The sequence below is a fragment of the Camelus dromedarius genome, chromosome 21 (genome assembly GCF_036321535.1).
Source record: "Camelus dromedarius isolate mCamDro1 chromosome 21, mCamDro1.pat, whole genome shotgun sequence".
Taxonomy (NCBI): Eukaryota; Metazoa; Chordata; class Mammalia; order Artiodactyla; family Camelidae; genus Camelus; species Camelus dromedarius.
In genome coordinates this window covers 37815366-37837669 of record NC_087456.1, presented here as the reverse complement: position 1 = coordinate 37837669, position 22304 = coordinate 37815366, and the positions used below count along the sequence as shown (strand labels likewise).

Here is a 22304-nt window from a genome sequence, read left to right as displayed (position 1 = left end):
GTCTCACCGACACTTCCCTCCTCGGCTCAGATCTGCTGAGAGAATGTGCCAGCGAAAGCGGGACATGCACCATAAACCTTTAGTTTATCAGCGACTCCCCGTTTCCTACAACAATCCTTGGTCGCAGGTGACCCTCTACTCGGTAACACCCAGCACCTCTCTCCCAGTGCTTGCCTGACCGCATGTCAGGACTAGGGGCCAGTCTGCAGCCTGTGGGTCCGACCACGCTCAGCACGCTCACCGCCGGGCTCCTGTCCTCCCTGTGACAGGCTCAGGGAGCCCAAAGGCTGTGCAGCATCAGACAGAGGCACAGAAGTAAACACCACGTCACTCCCTCCCCTCAGGAGGAAGGAACTGAAGAAGCTTCACACAAGGAAGAGGAGAAATAAAGACTCGGCAGCTCTGGTTAGGGAATCAGTTACACCTGAGAACCACAGGAAGCTCCTCACCGGCCGGGTAGGCGCACTTGACCAAAAGCCCACCTCGGCCGCTCAGCAGTCAGGCTCCTGGCACCTGTCCTCTCTGTCCCACCAACCCGAGGCCAGGACGCTGGCTCCTCACCCAGGAGCTCCACGCACCTCATCCAATGGCCACATGGGAACTGGTAAACACGTTCAGCACGGCTCACAGCTCTGACAGCCAGGTTTCCACTAGCAACTTGCTGGGGTGTCTTTGACGACTAAACTTAAAGCTCTCTTTAGAGACTTTTGAGGCCTCTCGGACAAGCAGTGACCTCCTGCACTACGGAGGCCTTAGCTGAGAGCATCTCTGCCCCACCTGCCTCCCTAGGAGCTTCACTCCCGCGCTCGGGGGACGGAGGGCCTGTGTCACCTGCCTTCTGACGAGCAGTGACCTCCCGCGCTCGGGGGATGGAGGGCCTGCGTCACCTGCCTTCTGACGAGCAGTGACCTCCCGCGCTCGGGGGATGGAGGGTCTCAGCGTCACCCGCCTCCTTCTCAGTTTCTGACTCAGAAGCTTGGTCTTCACCCTCCTCCTCTGAGCTGGAGCTGCTGGACTCTTTGCCTTCTTCCTCCGTTTCTCGGGACTTGGGGGTCTCCTCCTCATAGAGAATCTTCTCTTTGCTAAATGGAAGAAGACAGTCTGAGTGTCACTCAGGAAGGACGAGCCATTTCCCGAGGCCACTGGTACTGGGAATAAGAACAAGTGTACAAGCCTGCGTGGAGGCAGCGACACACACACCCACAAGTCCCTCTCCGAGTCCTAGGGTCACTGCAGACTAAGGTTTAATATTCCCCTTCAGTGTCTGACTTAAGGAGACCCAGCCTGTTCAGCACACAGGAAAAAAGACGGCTACGAATCTCGATGGTGACAGACCAGGCAAATAGTTTTTAAAAGTCATTTAGTAAATGTTTACTGAGTGCCTGCCACCTGCTGGGACCCATGCTGGGCAGGGATGGTGGTAAAAGCTCACAGAACTGATAGTTGGGGAAGCAGCTGGGACTAAACCCTTAAACCAGGAAAAAAGAAATGCACAGAGTCTCAACTAATTTCTAAATTCAAAACACATTCACTCATTCTCAGTGTCTCCCCCACATCAGTGCCACCTCCTCGCCCCTCACACATTCCCACACGTTTAGAGATCATCTGGGTAAAAGCAAACATGGAGTCTCTTTTCTGTCTAAACTCTCATTCTGTGTGTATCTCACACAGCAAAGCTCACTTCTCAAACCCGAGCATCTTACTTCTTAAAGAGGCCACTCTGCAGCGTGCTGTTCAGGTCTGACTCGATAAGCTTGTTCCGTGTCTCCTTCTCACTGCGAAGCTGGAAATTGAGAAAAGAGAGAAAAGGGCAGATACTGACTACTACTGGTAAAAACTCAGCAGTGATGAGAAAAAATGGTGCTGTTGTCCTGAAAAAGACTGGACCCACACCAAAAGGGGAGGGAAGGACTGGGGAAAAGGAAAACAATGAATTGGGTTTCCTTGGAAGATAATGGCAGAGAAAGATCCTCATTCAAGGCAGAAGAGAAGCGATTGTGTCAGAGCTTCAAGGAAAACTGCCCATCAAACATCCAAGCCCGTCTTCCAAACAGGCCCAGCCCCCGAAGGATAAAAAGCTGGAAGGAACCTTGAAATAATTCTTTATGATCCACATACCGAATTACGTCAGCAGCAGCTCTATAGAAAAGACAGGCACCAAATGGGAAGCAAGGCTGAGAAAAGACCATCTGGTGCTCGGACAGAACGCATTTACACCCCGGGGCCCAAAGTCATGGACGGTAGACATCACTCCCAGCCGTGAGGAAATGTTACTCAGTGAGCACACTACTCACGCTGGAGAACCGAACCACGCCGGGGCAGCATGCACAGGAAATCTCCACCACGCCTGCAACTCCTACATGAGTCCAAAAATCACCTCAGAGTAGAACATTCAGGGAAACAACAAAACCCACGTGCAGAGCACAGGCTCACGCTGGGAAGGCTCACACCGAGCTGGGAGCCCTGCTGGGGGTCGAAGCGACCCAGGGACTACAGGTGGTGTGTCTGAGCTTTGTGCCTGCAGGGCCCCCGAGCCAGGCACAGTGCACAGCCCGCCCACTGCCCTGACACGATGCGGATGACAGGGCCGATCGGCCCATCGCTCCGCCACACAGCTCTCTCACTCGCTCACACTTCCCGAAGCCTGGGTTCACGTGCCCTGAGCCGCGGCCCACGCAAAGGAACACACAGGAAAGCGTGTTTTTCTGCCCCGCTCTGCTTACGCAGGAGGCTATCACCCCACACGTGCCTGGTCTTGATCCTCCTCACCCAGACTACTCACCCCTCCTCTGCTAGAGCGAACTCTTCACGTGTGTGTGCTGCGTGGGTCTTCCCACCCGCAGCCTGTATGTGGGCACCAGCGTCACACTAGGCAGAAGGGCGCGTGCAGCCAAACCATGAAAGATTTAGAAGAGGTGGAGGAGGACTGAATTCTGGCATTTGATGCATCTGGAGTAAGTATGACTCACTGACCAAGTGCCACCCAATGCCAAATGTGTTAGTTCTGTGGGGTTTTTTGCTTTTTAAGAAATATATATATGTGTATACCTGACTCACTACACAGTACACTAAAAACTAATACTCTACTGTAAGTCAACTATTTTCAATTTTAAAAATGGGGGGGGAGGAAAGAAATATATTCCTCCTTGTACTCAAATTTCTTTCGGTCAACGAGGACAAGAAAGGTCACGAGGCGTCCTCCCCTGGGACCGCCCACTGGGGAACGCTCTGACTTGAGCACATCAACCTCCCCTTCCCGACTCCAGGGGCACTGCCAGTTTGCTGCCTTGAACCTGAGCTGCCTGAGGCTGCGTGAACATAAGAAGGCGGTGGGGGGACCTGACCACAGGGGTTTCTGGACCTTCTCCTCTGACCCCGAGGGGAGCAGCGCCGGTGCCAAGTCCATGTGCAGCGGCAGAGCCACAGATGGTGTGGACGGCCAGCTGCCACAGAAGCTGGACACACATTGCCCTGGACTCACCACACTCTGCTTCTTCTGGAGTGTCTCCAGGTGTCCCACAAGACCCTCATCGGCCACGTCGAATGGCGTCTGGCCCTGGCAGAAAAAGAAGCCGTGACTGATGGAAAGCAGTGGTCATGACCAGTGACTTTACCGGAGACAGTGCTCCCCGTGCGCCTCTCACTCTGAGGGCAGCTGCTTCCCCAGCAGCTCTGCCCTACAGCACGACGGTGCCTCCGTCCACCACGGAGGACGCACCCCAAGAAACAGCAAACCCCAGAGTTTTATGCTTCATTAAAAGTGTGAAGGAAGTCACCACGTCATTTCTGTTTATTGCCTCATGGCAAACAGTCAACTGAAATCCCCACCTGTTCCAGCATGCTCTGAACTCTCACAGTAAACTCAACAGGCAACTCTCAGAAGCCGGAAAGGATGTCTAGGGCGCGTGTGCACCGAAGATCAAGTCAGGGAGCCCTCTCCCTTCCAGGGAGAGAGGGTTGTCTCTTGGGAACCTTGGCACAGTTAAGGACCCCAACCCGTCACCCGAGAATGAAGCCTGGGCTCCGAGGTGGTGCGGGGCTGACCAAACACCTACTAAGTAAAGATCCATGTCCCCAGACTCCTACAGAATCAGCAGAGGCAGGGACAGGGGTTGTAGGACTTCCAAACTGCTTAAAATCAGGCTGAATAACACTATTTTCAGCCGAACTCAAGGATCTTGTCATAACGATGTTTTTAATGACTGGATGTGAACAGGGCTCAGCTACTGAAAGGCTTTCAGTTAAAACCAAACAAGGCAAAATCTTTCGCGTCTCACAGCAGGCAGTGGCCAGGGGCCTCCCCAGCGCTCATCTCTGCTAAGTGCAAACACCTTTTTCCCTGTTGGTTGTTTTAGGGACTTGACGTGAACAAAATCCGAAAGCCAAGCGAGCAGAGTTTCTCTTATGTGCAGAAAGTCTGTGTGACAGCCGGCAGGGCCGCAGCCACCAGTGGCCACTCCCCTGGTCTGCCGCCTGCTCAGGGACAGAGAGCCCTCCCGGGCCAGCCAGCTCACCAGCTTGTTCCTGGCATCCATGTCACAGAGCGCCTCCGCCAGGATGGAACAGGCTTCCCTCACGCCCCAGTGCGCAGCAGCGTGGAGGGGCGTCCAGCCATCATGGTCCTGAACGTTGAGCTCGTAGCCAGCCTGGATCAGCAGTCTACGGAGGAACCACACAGACAGTGAGACTCTCTCTGCCACCGTCTCCTGCCAGATGAACCGTCGTCTGAACCACTGGCCCTGAGAGCACTTCTGTCCTTCGAGGCACAGCTCAGACTTCAGGTATCACACGGAGAATCAGTCACAGGCAATTTGGACCACCTCTCCCGTGGCACACCCACGTTATACACACAGGGGCAGTGGTTGGAGGGGAGCGTCCCTACGTCAGCCAAAGCCTAACCCAACCGTCCGACCCCGCGGCTCTCCTATGAGGCGTCTCCCAGCTGCCCCCGCAGGGAACATAAGCACATGGCCCCGCAGGGAGCTTCACCTCCTAGCCTTCTGGGTGGTCTTCCTGGGACACCACGTGTCCATGCAGACCCTCTCCTCCAGCTGCAGGGGCTTCTTGCAGACGACAAAGCTACAGTCTAACTGTGAGTGCGGTGGGGCAGCATCGGGCTGAGCCAGGTAACCTAGACCTGGGGCAGAGTGACTGCCACCCCAATGCAGGGGTGGCTACACCTAGCACACCCACTAGAAATCCTGCACTGGGTGGAGCAGGAAGCAGCACAGGAGTCCGGCAACAGCCAGGCATGCGATGCCGCCAGCAGCCGCCGTGCTGGGGACGCCCACAAACAGGAAACACAGGAGCCACGTGCTGCAAGTGTGGGAGGAAGGGAAGGGAGCCGCCAGGGCGGGAGAGCCCAGCCACCTCATCAGGGTGGCTGTCTGGCCCCAGCTGGACACTGCACACTCAGGACCGGCCTTAATGCAATGGGTCCAGAGAGACGACAAGGGTCACAAGTCCACTGTGTCAGGTGTCCCCAGAGGAGCAGGGATGTGATGATGAACCGCGGGGCTGGAGGCGCGTGCAAGGTCCCCGTGGGCCAGTCCCCTCAGCTGTGCTACGTCACCCGTCAGTGAGCAGCAGGGTGGGAGTCAGGGGATGTGTCGGAGCCGGGAACAGCAGACCAGCACTCCATAGCTGAGAACCCAACTCACCCATGCTTCCAACAGCCAGCTCCCCTCCCCCCGGGATCGCCCAGACCCCATGCGGGCGGCACCTGAGGACTTCAGAGTAGCCCTTGGCAGCGGCCACATGGAGGGCAGTGGCTCCAGAGCGAGGCTGCCGCACATCCTCGATCTTCCCACGGTTGAGCCACTGGCGGGCGTCCTGCAGCATCTGCTGTTCCTCCTCCTTCCTCGACTGCTCCAGGTCCACCCCTGCGGAAACCGACAGCCGGCCAGCGTCAGGACAATGCCAGCGTCCCACCTCACAGTCTCTTGGAGGCAAACGTGTCACAGATGGAACCACCCATGGCAGTTCAGCCAGGGGCTGGGCACTCTTCACAGGGGAGAGCCGGCCTTACAGATGTCCTACCGGTCAAACCACTGGTTCACCACCACGTGGCTGCAGGCCCGCCAAGGGCCACACTTAACACCGCTCTCTACCGTAAGAACACAGACCTCAGGGATGCTGCCTTCATACTGCAGGACGTGTACAAAATCCTTTGAATGCTGCACCGTCCAGCCTCCTGAGGTGACAGTAACAGATGTGGCCGTCTCCACTTAATGGACGAGGAAACGACATAATGGCCCAGTGCCCCGCTCATGCAAGAGTGGCCACCAGAACTCTAGAATCCTCAGTCCCCATCTGTCCCACTTTTCCACTCACTACACTTTAAGACTGGTATCAGAAATCTTGGTTTCAGGTAAGACAGAGGTGATCAGTTCATGCCCTGAGCAGGGAAGGATGCTGGCTGAAGCTGTACAGCCCAGAGCCCCCGAGCGGGGCCGTGCAGTTAAACTCCCAAGGGAATGCAGGTCTGCTTCCCTTGGAAACACTACGGACGAACTCCAAGGGACCCCTGCAGCCAACAGCTCTCCATCTGCGCCAGAGAGAAGGAGCTGAGTGGGCATTCCTACCACGCAGGATAAGGAGTCTCCCGGCACTGGCCACCCGCCCAGGGAGCCCCACACTGGTTAGCAGGCTTCCTCGCAGCTTGGCCAGCTCCGGTCCAGCTCACATCTGGAACGAGAACCTGCGGACCACCTGAGGTCGATCTGTCTGACCTGGGAGACGGAAGGAGTGAAGGAGTAGCTGATTCATTTCATTTCTTCTTTTTCACAGCATCACTGAGACACGAGCAGAGTATGACACCGTGTAAGTTACAGGTGCACACTTGACATCACCCGATGATTACCTCTGTGGAGACATTCAACGCCCCCTCGCAGAATCACCACTGCTTTTCTGTGGTGAGGGCACTTAAGATCTCCTAGCAGCTCTCGAATATATAGCACAGTATTGTTAACCACAGTCACCGTGCTGCACCTCAGACCCCCAGGACTTCTGTGTCTTATGACTGGAGGTCTGTTCCCTTCGCCTGCGTCTCCCCAGCTCCCCAGCCCTGCAAGCCAACATTCTGCTCTCCGCTTCTCTGAGTCCAGCTTTCCAGCTCCCACACACCAGGTCTTCCTCTGTCTGACTTACTGCACTCAGGACGGCGCCCTTGAGGCCCGTCCAGGCAGTTGTGTGCGGCAGGGCTCCCTTCGCTCTCACGGCTGAGTCATGCCCCATCACATACAGCGTGTGTGTGTACGTACACACCCCCACACCCCCACATCTCTTTATCCACTCACGCATACACTGACACTCAGGTTGTTTCCATATCTCGACATTGTGAGTGGTGCTGCATTGAACGTGGGGGGGCAAATATATTTTGGAGTTAGTCTTTCCATCTCCTTTGGATAAATATGCAGAAGTGGAGCTGCTGAATCACGTGACAGTTCTATTTTTAATTATTTTATGACCCTCCATGCTGTTCTCCACAGAGGCTGCATCAATTTACATTCCCACCAGCAGTGCACGAGGGTCCCTGTTCCCTGCATCCTTGCCAGCACTTGTCACCTCTCATCTTTCTGAAGACAGCCATTCTGACAGGGGTCAGGGAGTGCCTCGCTGTGGCTCTGATGTGAATTTTCCTGGTGACCAGTGACGCTGAGTGTCTCTTCATGTGCCTGCTGGCCATTTCTTCTCCCCAGGGAGTCTTCTCGGCTCTCTTGCTCAAATGTTAATTGACCGTATTTGTGAGGGCTTGTTCTGGGCTCTTCTTTCTGCACCACGGGTCCGTACGTCCATTTTTATGCCAGTACCGCCCTGTTTTGATGACTATAGTTTATAGTCAGGAAGTGTGATGCCTCCAGCTTTGTCTTCTTTGGCTGTTTAGGGTCTTTTGTGATTCCATACAAATTTTAGGATTGTGTTTTCTTTCTGTGAAATATGCCACTGGAATTTTGGTAGAAACTGTATTGAATCTACAGATGATTTTGGGCAGTGAACGTGCTAACCACATCAGTGCGCCTAACCCATTAATACAGGCTACCTGCCATCTATCTGCACCTTCCTCAGTGTCTTTCATCAAAGTCTTGGAGTGCGCGGACCTTCTACCTCCTTGGTTAAGCGTGTCCCGAAGTATTTACTGTGTTTGACGCTACTGTGAATGGGAATGTCTTATTTACTTCCTTTTCCAGACAGTCTGTCACTATTGTGTAGAAACACAACCAATCTCTGTGTATTGATTTTGCATCCTACAACTTCACCACATTTGTCGATGAGTTCTGCAGTATTTCGTGGAGCCTTTAGGATTTGCTACACATGAGATCACATCATCTGCGAACAAAGATATTGCTGCTTCTTCCTTCCTGACCTGCGTGCCTTTTATTTCTTCTCCTTGCCTGGCTGGGACTTGCAGCACCGCGCTGAGTAAGAGAGGGAGGAGCAGGCACCCTTGTCTTGCTCCTGATCTTCGAGGAGAAGCTTTCACCCCCTCATCACCAAGTGAAATCAGCTGTGGCTTGTCGTGTGGCCTCTATGACACTGAGGTAAACTCTTCCTACATGCAGTTTGCTGAGAATTTTTATCATAAAGAGATGTTGTATTTTGTCAAATCCCTTTTCTGCATCTCTTGAGATGACTGTGTGGTTTTTACCTGTCACTCTATCAACTGGTGTATCACGTACACTGATTTGCAGGTGTTGAGCCCAACAGCATCCCAGGGGTAAATCCCACCTGCCCACAGCGTGTGCCCTTCTGCTGTGCTGCTGAACTCAGCTGGCCGGTACTGGGTCGAGAGCTCATGCGTCTGCATCCACCGGGCACAGTGGCCTGTCTGGCTGTGGGATCAGGCCAGGCTGGCCTTGTGAAATGTTTGAAGCGCTCCCTCCCCTTCGATTTTCTGAAAAGTGTTTGAGAAGGACTGGTATTAATTCTTTAAGTGTTTGACAGAATTCACCAGGGAAACCACCTGGGCCTGGTTTTCCTGTTGTCTGACTGCTGATTCAACCTCCTTACTTGCTATTGGTCGATCTCCTGTTTCTTCCTGACTCAGCCTTGGCAGGCTGCATACTTCTCAGGACTCCCCAGTTCCTTCTCGGTCGTCCAGGTTGTCTGCCCACAGTCGTTCAGGAGGCTCTCATGATCCCGTGTTCTGTGCGACTTCAGTTCTGACGTCTTCTGCGTTCCTGAGTCTATCCGGTCATCCCTTTTTCTCGTAGCCTAGCCGAAGTTTTGCTTATCTTCTCAAAAAAGATAGATGCTCTCAGTTTCACTGATCTTTTCTATTGTTTTTTTCTGGTCCCTATTTCAATTCTGCTCTGATCTTTGTCATTTGGTCCTTCTACTAACTCTGGGCCTACGTTCTTCTTTTTCTAGTTTCTTGACGTGTAAAGTTACGTTACTTGAGAGCTTTCTTTTTCCTAGTATGGGCATTTATCGCTATAAACTTCCCTCTTAGAACCGCTTTTGCTGACTCTCATAAGTTTTGGTATGCTGTGTTCTATTTTTGTTTGTTTCAAGACTTTTTACATTTTTCTTTTGATTTCTTCTGACCCCCGGGTTGCTCAGCAGCATGTTGCTTAATCTCCACATATTTGTGGATTTTCCCATTTTCCTCCTGCTCTTGATTTCCACTTCCACTGGGTGTGACTCCAACCTTCTCAAGTTTGCCAAGACTTGCTCTGTGGCCCACCAGAAGACCTATCCTGGAGAGAGCGGCGCGTGCAGTTGAGAAGGAGGTGTGTTCCGCTGCTGCTGGATGGAGCGCTCCGCACTTCCGTTAGGTCTACACTTGGTCTACAGTGCAGTCCGTGTCCAGAGTTCCTCTGCTGATTCTCCATCGGGGCGAGCTGTCCACTGTGGAGAGCGGGTACTGAGGTCCCTGCCAGCACTGGGCCTGGCAGTATGTGCTGTGCACCCGGGCGCACCAACGTGGGGGCGTGTGCTATTAATCCTCCCGATGAACTGAAAGGGGCGAGTGATTTGGGACAGACCAGGGTTCCACACAGGGAGTTAACAGTGCTGCAAAGCTAAGCAGGCACATGAATACCTCTTCCAACGGAGGATACTCCTGAAGAGTCAGAAATTAAAACAAGAAAGATTTCTCAAATAAAAACTATTATAAAAAACCCAGTTTGTTTAAGAAAAAAGTTACTTGTAAATTCTGACACCAATCTTAGGCTGAGTGGGAGTTGGCGGTAAATGAGGCGTAAGTTCTTCAGTTCAGCAGGGCACAAAACTAAACACAGGGAGGCAGTAAGGCCAAGCAGCTGCCGCGCCGGCACATCACCCCTGTCAGTGCCCTGGGGGCTGGCACATTCTCTATCACAGGCCAGGTACTAGATTCTTTCAGCTCTGCAGGCCATTTGATCTGTCACCGCGACTCAGCTCTGCTGCGGGGTGCGAATGCAGCTGTGGGTGAGATGTAAACCAAGGGGTGTGGCCAGAAGTGGGCCTGCCGGTTCTAAAGGGTCACATCTGGAAAGGCCACTGGAGAGAAAGCCTTTGGAACGAACTGCTGACGGTGGGCAAAGCAGTTTAGCAGGAAGACTGCACATCACTCAAATCATGTCCACAAAGCTTCGTGGTGGTTCTAGCTTCCTGAGACCTGTGCTCCCTGCGACTGACCAGTGTTATCTGCAACAATTTTTATTAAAAGAACCCAAAGACCTCCAGGAGGAGAACCCTGACCTGCTCTCCAAAATGCGTTCCTCTGAAAATGTAAAATAAGAATAAGTGCTTTAGAGTTCATCTTCTAAGGCAGCTTCCTCGCCATAACAAACACCAGAATCATCTTTGGTTAGTATGGTTGAAGATCTCCTCCGAGGCGGTAATAAACGCCATCACCAACACGACTTCCAGCTCCCATCATGAGAAAAGATGCAGTCATAAACAGACTTTGGCCAATACGCGAACGGACACTGCATCGCCTCCTTTCTTTGGATGTCTCGGCGTGCAATAAGTCTGGTGCCGTGTACACATGGCGACAGCTGTCCATGCTCCACCTCAGTCTGAGCTGCATCATCAAAGACGGTCGGGGGCCTGACTCTGCCATGGGGCCTCAGCCTGTGAGCAGCAGGAGCGAGCAAGGATGGGCCATCCTCTGGCGTCGGCCCACTCCCATGTGAGTGACTGGAAGTGAGCAGGTGGGGGCCTGACGGCCAAGGCTGGGCAGACAGAGCACCCCCTCCTACCGTGACGAAGCCCCGCTCAGCACAGCAGGCACAGCGCCGTCTGGGGGCCTTGCCCACAAGTTACCTTGCTTCCTCACGTGCTCCAGAAGAAGGTCCTTCACAGCCGGCTCTTCCGCGAGGTCAGAGGGGACTTCACCCTCGCTGTTCACAATGCCCACACTGGCTCCATGGTTAATGAAATACCTGTGCAGATGAGACCCAGGATCAACATAATCTCTGCCAGTCTAACGCCCACTTACAGCCCTGAATCTGGGGCTCAGGGCAGAGCAAGGCCTCTGCCTTGGAGTTTTTAGTGTGGTCCCAGATAGGGTAGCCTGTTGTTAATTCCTGACAACCCCATTAGCCTTCAATGACTCGGGTTAAAAGCATCTGTTTCTTGACAAGAACATTGACTTCAAACAGGATTTCTTTCACGCTGGTACTTCTAACCCCTCTCCAATTCCCGTGGATAGCAAGAGAACATTTAAATACCACAAGGGAGACATGCAGCCCTAAAACCCAGCCACCGTCCCTGAAGTCCAAACACAAGTTCCAGAGGAGTTATTACACTTGTAATATTGAGAATGAGAGGCCCCTGAAGACATATAAAAAAGTAATTCTCACAAAAACTTTCCCAATGCCACATTAAGAGTATATTAAGTACTGCTGGGGAATGAAAACAGAAAAATAAAGGATGAATTTAAATTTGCATGAATCTGCCTAAATTATGCTTCCACAGAACTCTCCCTTCAACCAGCCCTCTACATGAAATCCTCTCTAAGAGGAAACTAAACTGCTGAAGACACGAATTGTTCAAACTCAAAACCATCAGATTCTATACTGAAATACAACACCTGATCCCGAAGAAGAACACTCTGAAAATTTCTACCTCACCTGGATCCTTCTTTTTTTAATTGAAGTACAGAAGATCCTTTTTGATTTCCAAAGTGCTTTCATGCAGAATTACATAACGAGCCCTAGACAATTCTATGAGGTAGGCAAGTTGGATGGTGCCGGCCCCACTTCAGGAAACCGAGGGTCATCTGTGTTGCGCAATCTCCTCAAAACCGCACGGGTGGCGGGTGGCAGAGCTGTGGCCCCAGCCTTCTGACCTCAAGTCTAGCTCATCTCTGCCTTAATCACTTGACTCCGGGGCCAATAAGTAGAATCCCAGTAATGCTGGGGGCTCTACCCAATACCCCAGGGTGTTTAAAGAAGAAAGAAAACTATTTAAATTAGACCCCAACCATTCAACAATCCAGTACACATTTACTGGCCCCCTACCATGCCTGAGGTGCCGCGTCTAGATGCTGTGGGACATTCTTAAAAGAGAATCGGCATCTGGCCGCTGTGTCCACAGAGGGGGCAGAGCAGAAGGAGCAAGAGGGCTAGATTAAGGGCGTGCTTCTGCTTTTTCACTGCCTAGCGCCTGGTAGAGACAGAGCCTCCATACATGTTTCCCATCCGCAGCTGGGTCCCACATACACAGCGTCAGCTACTTCTCAGCTGTCTCCGTCCCTCCTCTCCAGACGCAGAGCGAGACAGTCTTTCTCCTCTAAGGTAACCTCCATGCGCACTGAGCCCCGAGGGCAGCCCCCGCCCGCAGGCACCCGCACTCCCAAACACTTAGCGCCCCTCTTTCTGCCTCTCCTCTTCAGGTCAAAGAACATTCAACTACACGTCCATAACCCTGAGACGTCAAAATGCAGGTATTACACACAGCAAGCACTCAGTAAGAGCACCTGACATGCTAATCAAACTGTCCCCAAACACACCCACCCACCAGCTGTCCCCTACGCCCAAGGAGTCTCCTCCAGCTGACCAGACACTGTCCCCTTCTCCTTTCACGTCTTCCTAGGTCCACATGACGTGCCCCCACCCATCCTCACACCCGCAGTCCTGTCTCCCTCCTTCAACCCTGCACTCCCAGCACCAGTCTGGGCCTCTGTCACGACACCCGGCTCAGTCAGGCCAAACGCCCCTGAGGACCACAGCAGTATCTTCCTCGCCAGCGTCACTGTTGTGACATTGACACCGACACCTTGTCTTTTCTCTTAGCAACCCACAGACACTGCTGGAAATAAGTGGAGTGCCCGAACCCATCTGCTCCGACATCTTCCAACCCCTACGGACCAGGCACACTGTCACCTGGGTGCACAGACCCTGCGTTCTCTTTCCTGACGTGCTCGCAGGCCCACAGTCAAGACTCGTTTCTAGAAAGGGATCTGGCTCCCCACAAATCAGAGAGATTGTTGTTAAGTAAGGCTATCTTCCGAGACCATTTTCAGGGGGAAAAAAGCAAAACTCTCTTTAGTTGCACACTTTTACCTGAACAAGAATAAATACCAACTTACGAAGAAATATTTACTTTACTCCTGAGACTCGTGCTAAGTTACCCAGAAACGCTTGTTAGCTCATGAAATATGCCCTTTAGAAAACACAGCTTTTGGATCCTTCCTAACTCATCACTGAGAGAAGGTCTTTGTGCTACTATTTTAAAACTCAGAATAAGCTAGCACCCAGTAAACTATAAAGCCAAACTAGGTGCTGCGCTCTCGGGCCAGGCTACTGCTCCTAAGGTTAGCACTTGTGGTGACAGAAACGCAGAACGTCCAGCTGACTGGCAGTAAGCCTGAACTCAAAGTAAGGGAAAAGTAGTCTCTAACCGCTTTGCGAAAATACATCACACTGAGTTCAAATATGAGACAAAAACGGTGGTCTCGGAACGAGAGGTAGCAAGCACTCGGCCCCCTTCCCGGGAAGCCAGCCTGCCTCCTCTTCATTCACACGCCTTCAGAATTTAGAGTCTCTAATGATTCTAGGAATCCAAGAGTATAAAGTTGAAGATCTTTAAGACACAATAAGAATAATGACAAAATGACTGATCTCATCTAAGCACTGCTCACAGGCCCGAAGCAAAGCCACGAAAATGAGTGACGGAAGCCGGGGGTCTTTTCCTCTGTCTAGAAGGCGGTGCTGCGTGCACAGCCAAGGAGACAGATGTCTCGCGGTGACGTGCATAGCCGAGGGGGGGGGACCACCTCACCCTCGCAAGGGGCTCCGCTTCGGACCACCTTTCCCGGTCAGATTTCCACACGTCTGGTTAGTGGCCATTTGTACAAGGGGACAGTAACACTCCCCAATTCATTTCATTCAAGGTAGTATGTATTTGGGCAAAGGACTGTTAAATTTTGAACTTATTTCCGAAGGAACTCTGTCCATCCATAAAGATGAATCAAAGACACCACTGTAAAAAAAAAAAAAAAAAAAGCGTTTTCAGCCATTCTCTGTATTCAGCGTCACAGGAGGAGGAAAGAAAGAGACCCAGGGAGTCCACCAACACAAGTGAGCCTGGCTCTGAGCTCGTGTTCTGCTTGTTACCTTCCAGTGAGAAAGAGTGAAATCCTTGGCTGCAATGAGATTTGGAAGCTCAAAAATCACAAACAAGCCACCTGAACAAACAATCAAACATCCATGATGGGGGGTCAACATGTCCTATAGATGTTTCTCAGGTACGTTTTAAAGTAAAAATTGAGATCTCTGAGGAAGCCACCTTAACTCTTAGGTGTCTGAATGTTGGACTTAAGCTGAGAGTCGGAGCCCCTCCTGGGAGACCTGGGAGGGTCAGCGCAGGGAGAGAGGGAGACTGGCTCTCTCTGACTCAGAACAGAGCGAAGAACCGAGACTGAAGAGAATGGCACAGGCTTCCTGCTGGCGTGGGTCCCGGCAGTGAGCAGCCCCGTGGAACAGCCATGCCGCTGCGCCGGCTCCCACGCCCATGTCGGACTCCTCTGGAAGCCCCAGGGCTGCCCACAGCACTCTTTCTGTTTGCTCACCAGGAGGGACGGGACAGGCCCCCACTGAACTGAAAAGGGCCTTAAAACAAGCCATCTGATGTTCCAAGGGCAACAGAACATCGTGATTTTTATTCAGAGGATTCACCTGAGCATGTAAATTCACTCTCACCTGGATGCACTTGATGTCTCATTTCAGAGCTGTTTCAGGGCCAAGGTCTCCTTCCTACCCTGACTACTCATCCCCAACAGGCGTCACTCAGCAGCTCTGACGCCCCAGGCACCCTGTGCCCACATGAGGCCCGCCAGGCCCAGGCACGCCCCACTTTTCTGGTGGTTTGGCAGACCATCCCACTGAGACCTGCGCCAGCTCTGTGATCAGTGTGCCCAGTGTTTGCCACCCTCATTTGTACCAAGCACTGATTTTTTTTTTTTTTGAATAAAACAGCTTTACAAAGAAGTCCAGAAAACCCGCCAGGCCTGCCTGCACACATGCCCAGCTACCGTCGCCCAAAGAGTGAGCCGAGACAGAGCAACAGGCACCAACCGCCCCACATGTCCCAACAGACCCAGGCTACCTGAACCCAGAAGCATGCAAAAATGTCAACTGAACACTCGCATTTAGCAGCTATGTAAAGCCTGGTATCAGGTATTCCTTAAAGATAATTCAACTTCCTGCTTTTATAATTTGTAATAAAGAGAGATTGCAACTATGAAATTCAAATTCTTAAGAGCAGACGGGAACTGAAGGCCACCTACAAGTAGCGCACGCCCGCACCGAGACTCACTCCGCTATGTTGAGGTAGCCGCAGGAAGCCGCGGCGTGAAGCGGCGTCCAGCCCTCGTTGTCCTGCTGGTTGACGCTGGCCCCGTTCTCCACCAGAAACTTCACCATGTCCAAATTTTCATCAATACAAGCCTGAAAAAAGAAGTCCATTCATTTACTCAACAAGCAAGTGCTGGGTTCCACCCCGGCCGCGCTGCCCTGGACGCTGACAACATAGCGCCCTGACAGTCTGAGCACGCTGACAAGCGTCCGAGGGCAGCCTCACAGCTGTGTGACCCCCTGCAAAGCCCTGACTGTCTCCACGCCCCAGCACCTCAGCTGTGCAACAGGTATAACCCTCCCGACAGCACTGCTAGGACCGAATGAGTAAAGAGATTTGCAAAGGACCACATCGTTACAGAGAAGGGGGAATGTTAGAAACCACAAATCTGCTTATGAATTTTGAAGGAAAGCAGTCCCACAGGCTCAAATGCTACTTTCCCAGTGGGGAGCTGAGTTTATGGCTCTGGGTTGCTGGACAGTCCCTGCCTTGGTAGGAAAGGGGACGCTGAGCCTTCCAACAGAAGAAACATATTTTCTTTTCAGCATCTCCTGAACAGCTCCAGACAACAAGCAAAGCCTGTCTGCGGCTATGGGTGGTCAGGGCGTCTGGCTGCCAGTCTCACTGTAGCAGTGAGGAGGAGCAGAGGGGCTCTGTGAATAAAGGCACGGGGCCCACCGCGAGCCTGACAGAGACAGCACCAATGGCGGTGAGACCCGCGGGGTCCAAGGCTGTCCTGCCACGGCTGCAGGATAAAAGGGGGTACGCAGGCCACACAGATAAAGGGCATCATTGTCAAGGCTCAGCAGTTCCAAACAGTTGAGATAAGCAGGGCCCAGAAACAAATGAGATTCCTCTTTTCAAAAAAACTGTCAGAAACAATTATCCAGATCAAAACGACGTTTATAACAATATGAGGACATGACCTGCTCTTCCGCTGTGCTGCCGTCAGCACGAGTCTCAAAGGCACGGCGGGGCGAACCAGAGCCTTCGCAAGAGTCGAGGGAGGCGCCAAAGGATGCTCACGTTCGTGGCACTTCCCCGCCATGTAAGGCTCACAGGAAAACAAAGCCCCCAAAAGGCCAGAGTCACTTGAGAATGACCTTGAGGAAGCAGTAAGAATTATTAACTTTATTCAACCTCGCCCTTGACCGTGAGTCTCCCTCTCAGCCTGCGTGAGGAACCATGGCAAAGCGCGGTGGCTGCGTGTCTGTCTGAGTTGCAGGATGGACTAGCAGCTTTTGTCATGGAATGAGGTTTTTATACAGAAGAGCGACCATAAATTATGATGACTGAGACTTGAAAATGAATGTGGTGAGCCTGTCACTTCAAAGAAATAACTAATATTTGTTGCCAATGATAAAATTGGATCCTCCAAGGAAAACCAGAATTCGGGGAAACACACCCACTATTGTTAGCTCGACAGCTTCCTAATGCTCACTTTCCTGATGCGATCAGTGGGATTATCAACAAATGGGGTTTTTTGATATTATGGACTGAAATGTATTAACATTTGGAAGACTGGCATAACTCAATGAACCCATATTTTCCAAATAATCACATGCCTGGTGTTAGAAGATCACACGTGGGTAAAGGATTCATTCAAAGTACAAGTCTGACCACTGGATTTAATGTCACAAAGTAAGGAAAGTTCACTGAGATGGTTTCAGATTCCACACTGCAACTCGTATTTAAGAAACTACCACTTGCTGGTGTTTGGGGGGTAGTCCCTGAGAAGGACGCCACAGCTGGACAGACTGAAAACCCTCCTCCCTTTCCCAAAGAGACACCCGTGTGAGGCCGGACTGCCTTCAAATACTTGTCAAACAACTACCACAACAGGCTAAACGCAGACACCAAGAGAGATCTGTAAAAATGTAACGCAATGCCACTCTTCTCATTACTTTTTATTTTCGAAAGTATATAGCTCTTTTCAATCAAAATGTGATTTGTATTAACATGCAATGGGTTACTGCTATTTTAAATGAATTAGTAAGTACACATGTCCAAGATTTTTCAGTAACACATAATAACATATATAACCTAAAGGGGTCCTGAATAAATGTTCAGGGTGTAAAGGAATCCTGAGCTGGAGCAGTTCAAGGACTGCTGTCTTCAGTCAGACATAACAAGGGACACTTCATGGTGATAGTGACCAGCTGTTAAGAGCGAGATTACAGTGGGAAGAGCTCAGGTTAGAACTCCAGAGAGTCTCTGTAGCTCTGCAGCTCTTACTGAGAAGGACTTACAGGAAACCTCTCCAGAGAAACCTCGTGTCAATCCTGCTTTCACAAAGGATGGATGAAAAAAGGTTGATTCGATCTAGATAGACATTTAATTAGGGAACCTTGGTTACAAAAAGCATCTTTGTTCATTTTCCCCAAACCATTTGATACCACTTTTTACAATTAGTGAGATTAGCTAAATATCAACCTAGATTGATTTGGTGCAACGTAGTATTTCCTTCAACCTAACCTTTTGAGGCCAGATGACTTTTATAGCCAGCATCCATAATGGTCTCTTTTTCAACAAGCTCCAACAATTACATTTCTTCTATTATATTTTCTTAGGTTTATCAACTTCTACAGGCATTCCCCATTTACTCTATACCTCGCTACCATGTAAAGCATTTCATAACTATTCATAATATTTTTTAATTACACTTACCACTCAGTCTCTCACGTACTGCATACTGGCTGTCTGCAGTCCCCTCGGGGTGAGAATCAGCCAACCCCTTGCAGAGGACTTCACTAAAAACTGAATAAAGGCTGAGTGAAAGGACAGAAGAGGGTACTTTTCAAAAGGGTATGAAGTCCAAGGAGAAGAAAGCGTCCTAGAGGTTGAGTATACTCTTTGCCCAGGTAATAATGAAGTCCTGCACCAAGAAGGTCAAATGTGCCAAGCAGCTGGGTCAACGTCTTCTTGCTCTCAGAGAGGAACAGCCTAAAACTTTAGCCAGTGGTCACACCACCATCAGGCAGAATTGTGGAAGCCAGTGTTTTCAAGATCATTCTCTGCTCTTTGACAATGACAGCAGTCAAATTCCAGGGAGCCTAAAACAAGCCCACCTCGTCCAGGTATCAAACAGGAGAAACTGTCTGTTCTCTTTCCTTCCCTCTTACTTCTCTCCTTCCTTTTCTTAACCTCCTTTGTCCCATCAAAACTTTAGTTCTCTTCTTTTTCAGGATCATGATCATTGCTGTCTATGAATCCCTGACACAGGACTTTTATAAGAATGACACTGTGACGATGTTCGAGACAATAACAACAAAAAGCTGACCTAACCTGCAACGTCACTTGACGGAGCATCAATCTCCAAAGAATCATCTCAGAGAAAATTAAGCAGGACAACTGTTAGACTGTTCCCCAAGTGAAGGACACTGTACTGGGCAAGGGTTGGCTCTAGAGTCAGGCAGACCTGGGAGTGCACACCAGCGCTGCCAGTGCATCCCCTGGAGTGAGGCACAGAAGTGAGCGCCAGTGTCCTCGTCTGCAGTGTGGGAACACCAGCGCCGCGCAGGACTCTGTGAGGAGTGAAGGAGACGTGCCCTTGGAACAGCGCCCGGCACTGCTGTTGTTTTTAGGCCAGTGGTTTAACAGCAACCGCTTCCCCAGAGAAAAGCACGAACCACACACTTACTCCTCACTCGCCTCTGCCCTCTGGCTCCAGTAACTCACGGGAGGAAGGCAGCTTGGTTTAAAATGTCTTTGAACTATTTTGGAGTTTGTTAGTTGTTGATCTGTTTTTTAGGAGTTTTTTTGCCTCCAGAAGAAGGAATATGCCTGAAGCCATGGAGGAGAGACAAAAATGTTCTCAACTAAATAATTACTAAATTTAGGCGCCCTTCTGCACCCCCGCCCCCGTCCTGGTCTGCAGCTGCGCTGCTCACTCACCCGGAGGGCAGCACCCTGGCTGGAGGGGCAGAGGCCATGAGCTGCGTTGGGCCACGGCTCCAGCCACACCTCCATGCGGGCTGGACTGACCCTTCCAAACACAAGGGGCTCTCCCTTCCCTGGACAAAGGAGACTAAACCAGTTTGATGTCACCTGTCACATCAGTGGGGAGCCCTCTGCATTTAGCCCTACTTCCGGTGCTGTGGCTTCCGTCCATCTCCTATTCTGCACTCCCAGACACACAGACTATCCCTACAGTAGCAACCTGAAGCTCTGGGCTCCTTAAGAAAAACAGTTACTGTTTAATCATTAGTCCAGAGTGCTATCAGAAAGATGACCAACCGGGCAGTAATTTAAAGCTCCCTAAAATCAGCGTGTCACATTGCCCTGGCAATAACGAGCTATCTATAAGGAAAAATCCTCGATCTCACCCATAAAATGGGGAAAGAGCACCGCAGCCACCCTGCTGCACCAGGCACTGCTCTCTCTACCTCAAAGGCAAAAGCGGCTGGCGGCCCATCGTGGCCAGAGTTAAATGCGGGAGCGCAGAGGAGGCCAACAAAACACAGCCTCCTCCGCTCCCAAAATAGCCTGCAACTGTCACCACCACCAAGTGCCGCTGGCTCTGACAGCGACCTTGTGGCCATGTCTCAGACCTACCAGGACGGCCTGCCTCGGGCAGGACAGCCTCGCCCTGCAGCACCCGGCCACCGCAGGGAGGTGCGGCGGGCACTGGGCCGTGAGCACGGGGCACCTACCCGTTTGGATATGTTTAGCCCAGACTTGCCTTGATTTCAACCAATCATGCAGACAAAAGTGTTGGGAATATATCCCCATTCCATACCTTTCACTATTTTATCCTTAAACTCCCAAAACTTACATAGTTCAATGATAATACTTAATTCCTATATAGTTCATATAACTCAAAGTTTATGTAATTCCCCAAATTATGTAATTTCAACTTTATGTTGAAAACCCTACTTGCTTGGAGGTAACAGCAAGGAGCCTAACTTCTTTCACAAAAATATTTATCAAACACCAAACCCCTGAATCACCTGTTAAAAACTCTCAAGTCACTGCTAACAGAGCAGGGCAGGACTCTCTGGCTGATCTGTTCACTGATATACCCCAAATACCCAAATACCCTGGCAGGTAACAGGGCCTCCATAGACATTTGTTGAATGAAAAGAATGAATGCCCAGACGTGTAGAAAGTCACATTTCCTACATACTCAGTTAATTCACAGTTATCTAGACTCATCCAGACTTCTCGGCAGCTCACCCCACCAACACTCACACAGCACATCCGCCAGGGGCGCAGGCCGGACCGCGGGTGCTGCACGTGCTGCCGCCCACACAAGCTGCATGGCTCACACGCCCCTCTCCACTGGAGCAGTGTGCTGGGTGGCGGCCCCAGAAGACACATCCACACCTAACCCTCGGGACCATGAGTGGCCTGACTTGGAAAGGGGGTCTCTGCAGGTGCAATTAAGGATCTTGAGGCGAGAAGGTCCTCCTGGATTATCCAAGTGAAACCTAAATCCAAGACAAGTGTCCTCATAAGACACGGGCAGGCAGGGAGAGAGAGAGGTGACAAACGCAGGAGAGGAGGGGCAGGAAGGCCAAGGAGGCAGAGACTGGAGCACACGCGAGGGTCACCAGAAGCTGGAAGAGGCAAAGAACCAATTTTCCCCTGGAGCCTCCAGAGTGAGTGTGGCCCTAACAACGCCGGGATTTCAGATGTGTGGCTCCAGAACTGTGACAGAATACACTTCTCGTCTTACGCCTCCAAGTTTGCGGTCATCTGTCACAAACTGGGAAATGAACATCTGGGAAAAGAACACATTCGGCCCAGACTGGGCAGAAGGGGGAGTCAGAGCCTGGAGGGCCCACCGTACTCATTCCTTGGATGGACCAAAACCGCAGCAGTGACTCACCCCTTCTTCCCCAGATGGAAGTGGTCGGAAAATTAATCACACCACTTCTTAAAATAACTACATTTAATAGAAGGTTTTAAAGTCAATTTTCAGCCCAAGTAGCAAATGCCCTGAAAGCCTGGACCATGTGCTCCCACTGGGCGTGCTGCGGGAGCCTGCTGGCTGAGGACCGCAGCTGAAACTGGGGCCACGCTGAGGGACAGGCCTGCCGTGAAACCCAGCACGTCTGGGTTAAAGCCCTGCTCTGGCAAGGCAGCCCCACCACACAGCAGGGACTTAGGCCGGTAGATTAAAGGTGAGAAAGGAGTCAGGACGCTTGGAGTCTCAGCATCAGCAGGGCAGCACCACAAGAAGCCTCCACACACCGCAGGTCAGACCGCCGGGGCCCACCCACCGCAGGACAGTGCAGCCACTGCTTGAGTGACACTCAGGACAGGTGACAACTGCCAGCAGTGTGCCAAAGACTCCCAACCCCACTGGCACAGACAGCTTGGCTCCCAGGTGGTGAGAACTGTATCTGATTATGTACTCAGTGGTCAGGCAGGCTCTGGACACAGATCTGTGGCCTTTCCGGGGAGAGAGCAAGTGAGACAGCAGAGTAAAGAATTTTCCGTGAGGTGTCACACTGACTGAGATTCTTGTTCTCAATAAACTGGCATATCACCCCAAGACTGCAAACGTTCACAAT

General features: G+C 51.4%; 1 protein-coding gene across 13 annotated transcripts in view; it reads right to left on the bottom strand.

Moving 5' to 3' along the window:
* PPP1R12B (protein phosphatase 1 regulatory subunit 12B) overlaps nucleotides 1–22304 on the bottom strand; it is a 125353-nt gene that overhangs the window by 83739 nt on the left and 19310 nt on the right. For 11 of the 13 annotated variants that reach the window (XR_010377204.1, XR_010377205.1, XM_064477342.1 and 8 more), the window contains exons 2-8: nucleotides 15748–15878; nucleotides 11251–11369; nucleotides 5723–5882; nucleotides 4515–4659; nucleotides 3482–3556; nucleotides 1704–1783; nucleotides 892–1082 (exon numbers count right to left, since the gene is read on the bottom strand). Coding sequence is in view for 11 of the 13 variants with exons in the window: in XM_064477342.1 (XP_064333412.1) it covers nucleotides 892–1082; nucleotides 1704–1783; nucleotides 3482–3556; nucleotides 4515–4659; nucleotides 5723–5882; nucleotides 11251–11369; nucleotides 15748–15878 (901 nt within the window). In the remaining 2 variants the exon portion in view is untranslated. Of the gene's footprint in view, nucleotides 1–835; nucleotides 1083–1703; nucleotides 1784–3481; nucleotides 3557–4514; nucleotides 4660–5722; nucleotides 5883–11250; nucleotides 11370–15747; nucleotides 15879–22304 lie in introns of all 13 variants that reach the window. The other 2 variants (XM_064477343.1, XM_064477344.1) reach the window with 2 other exon arrangements.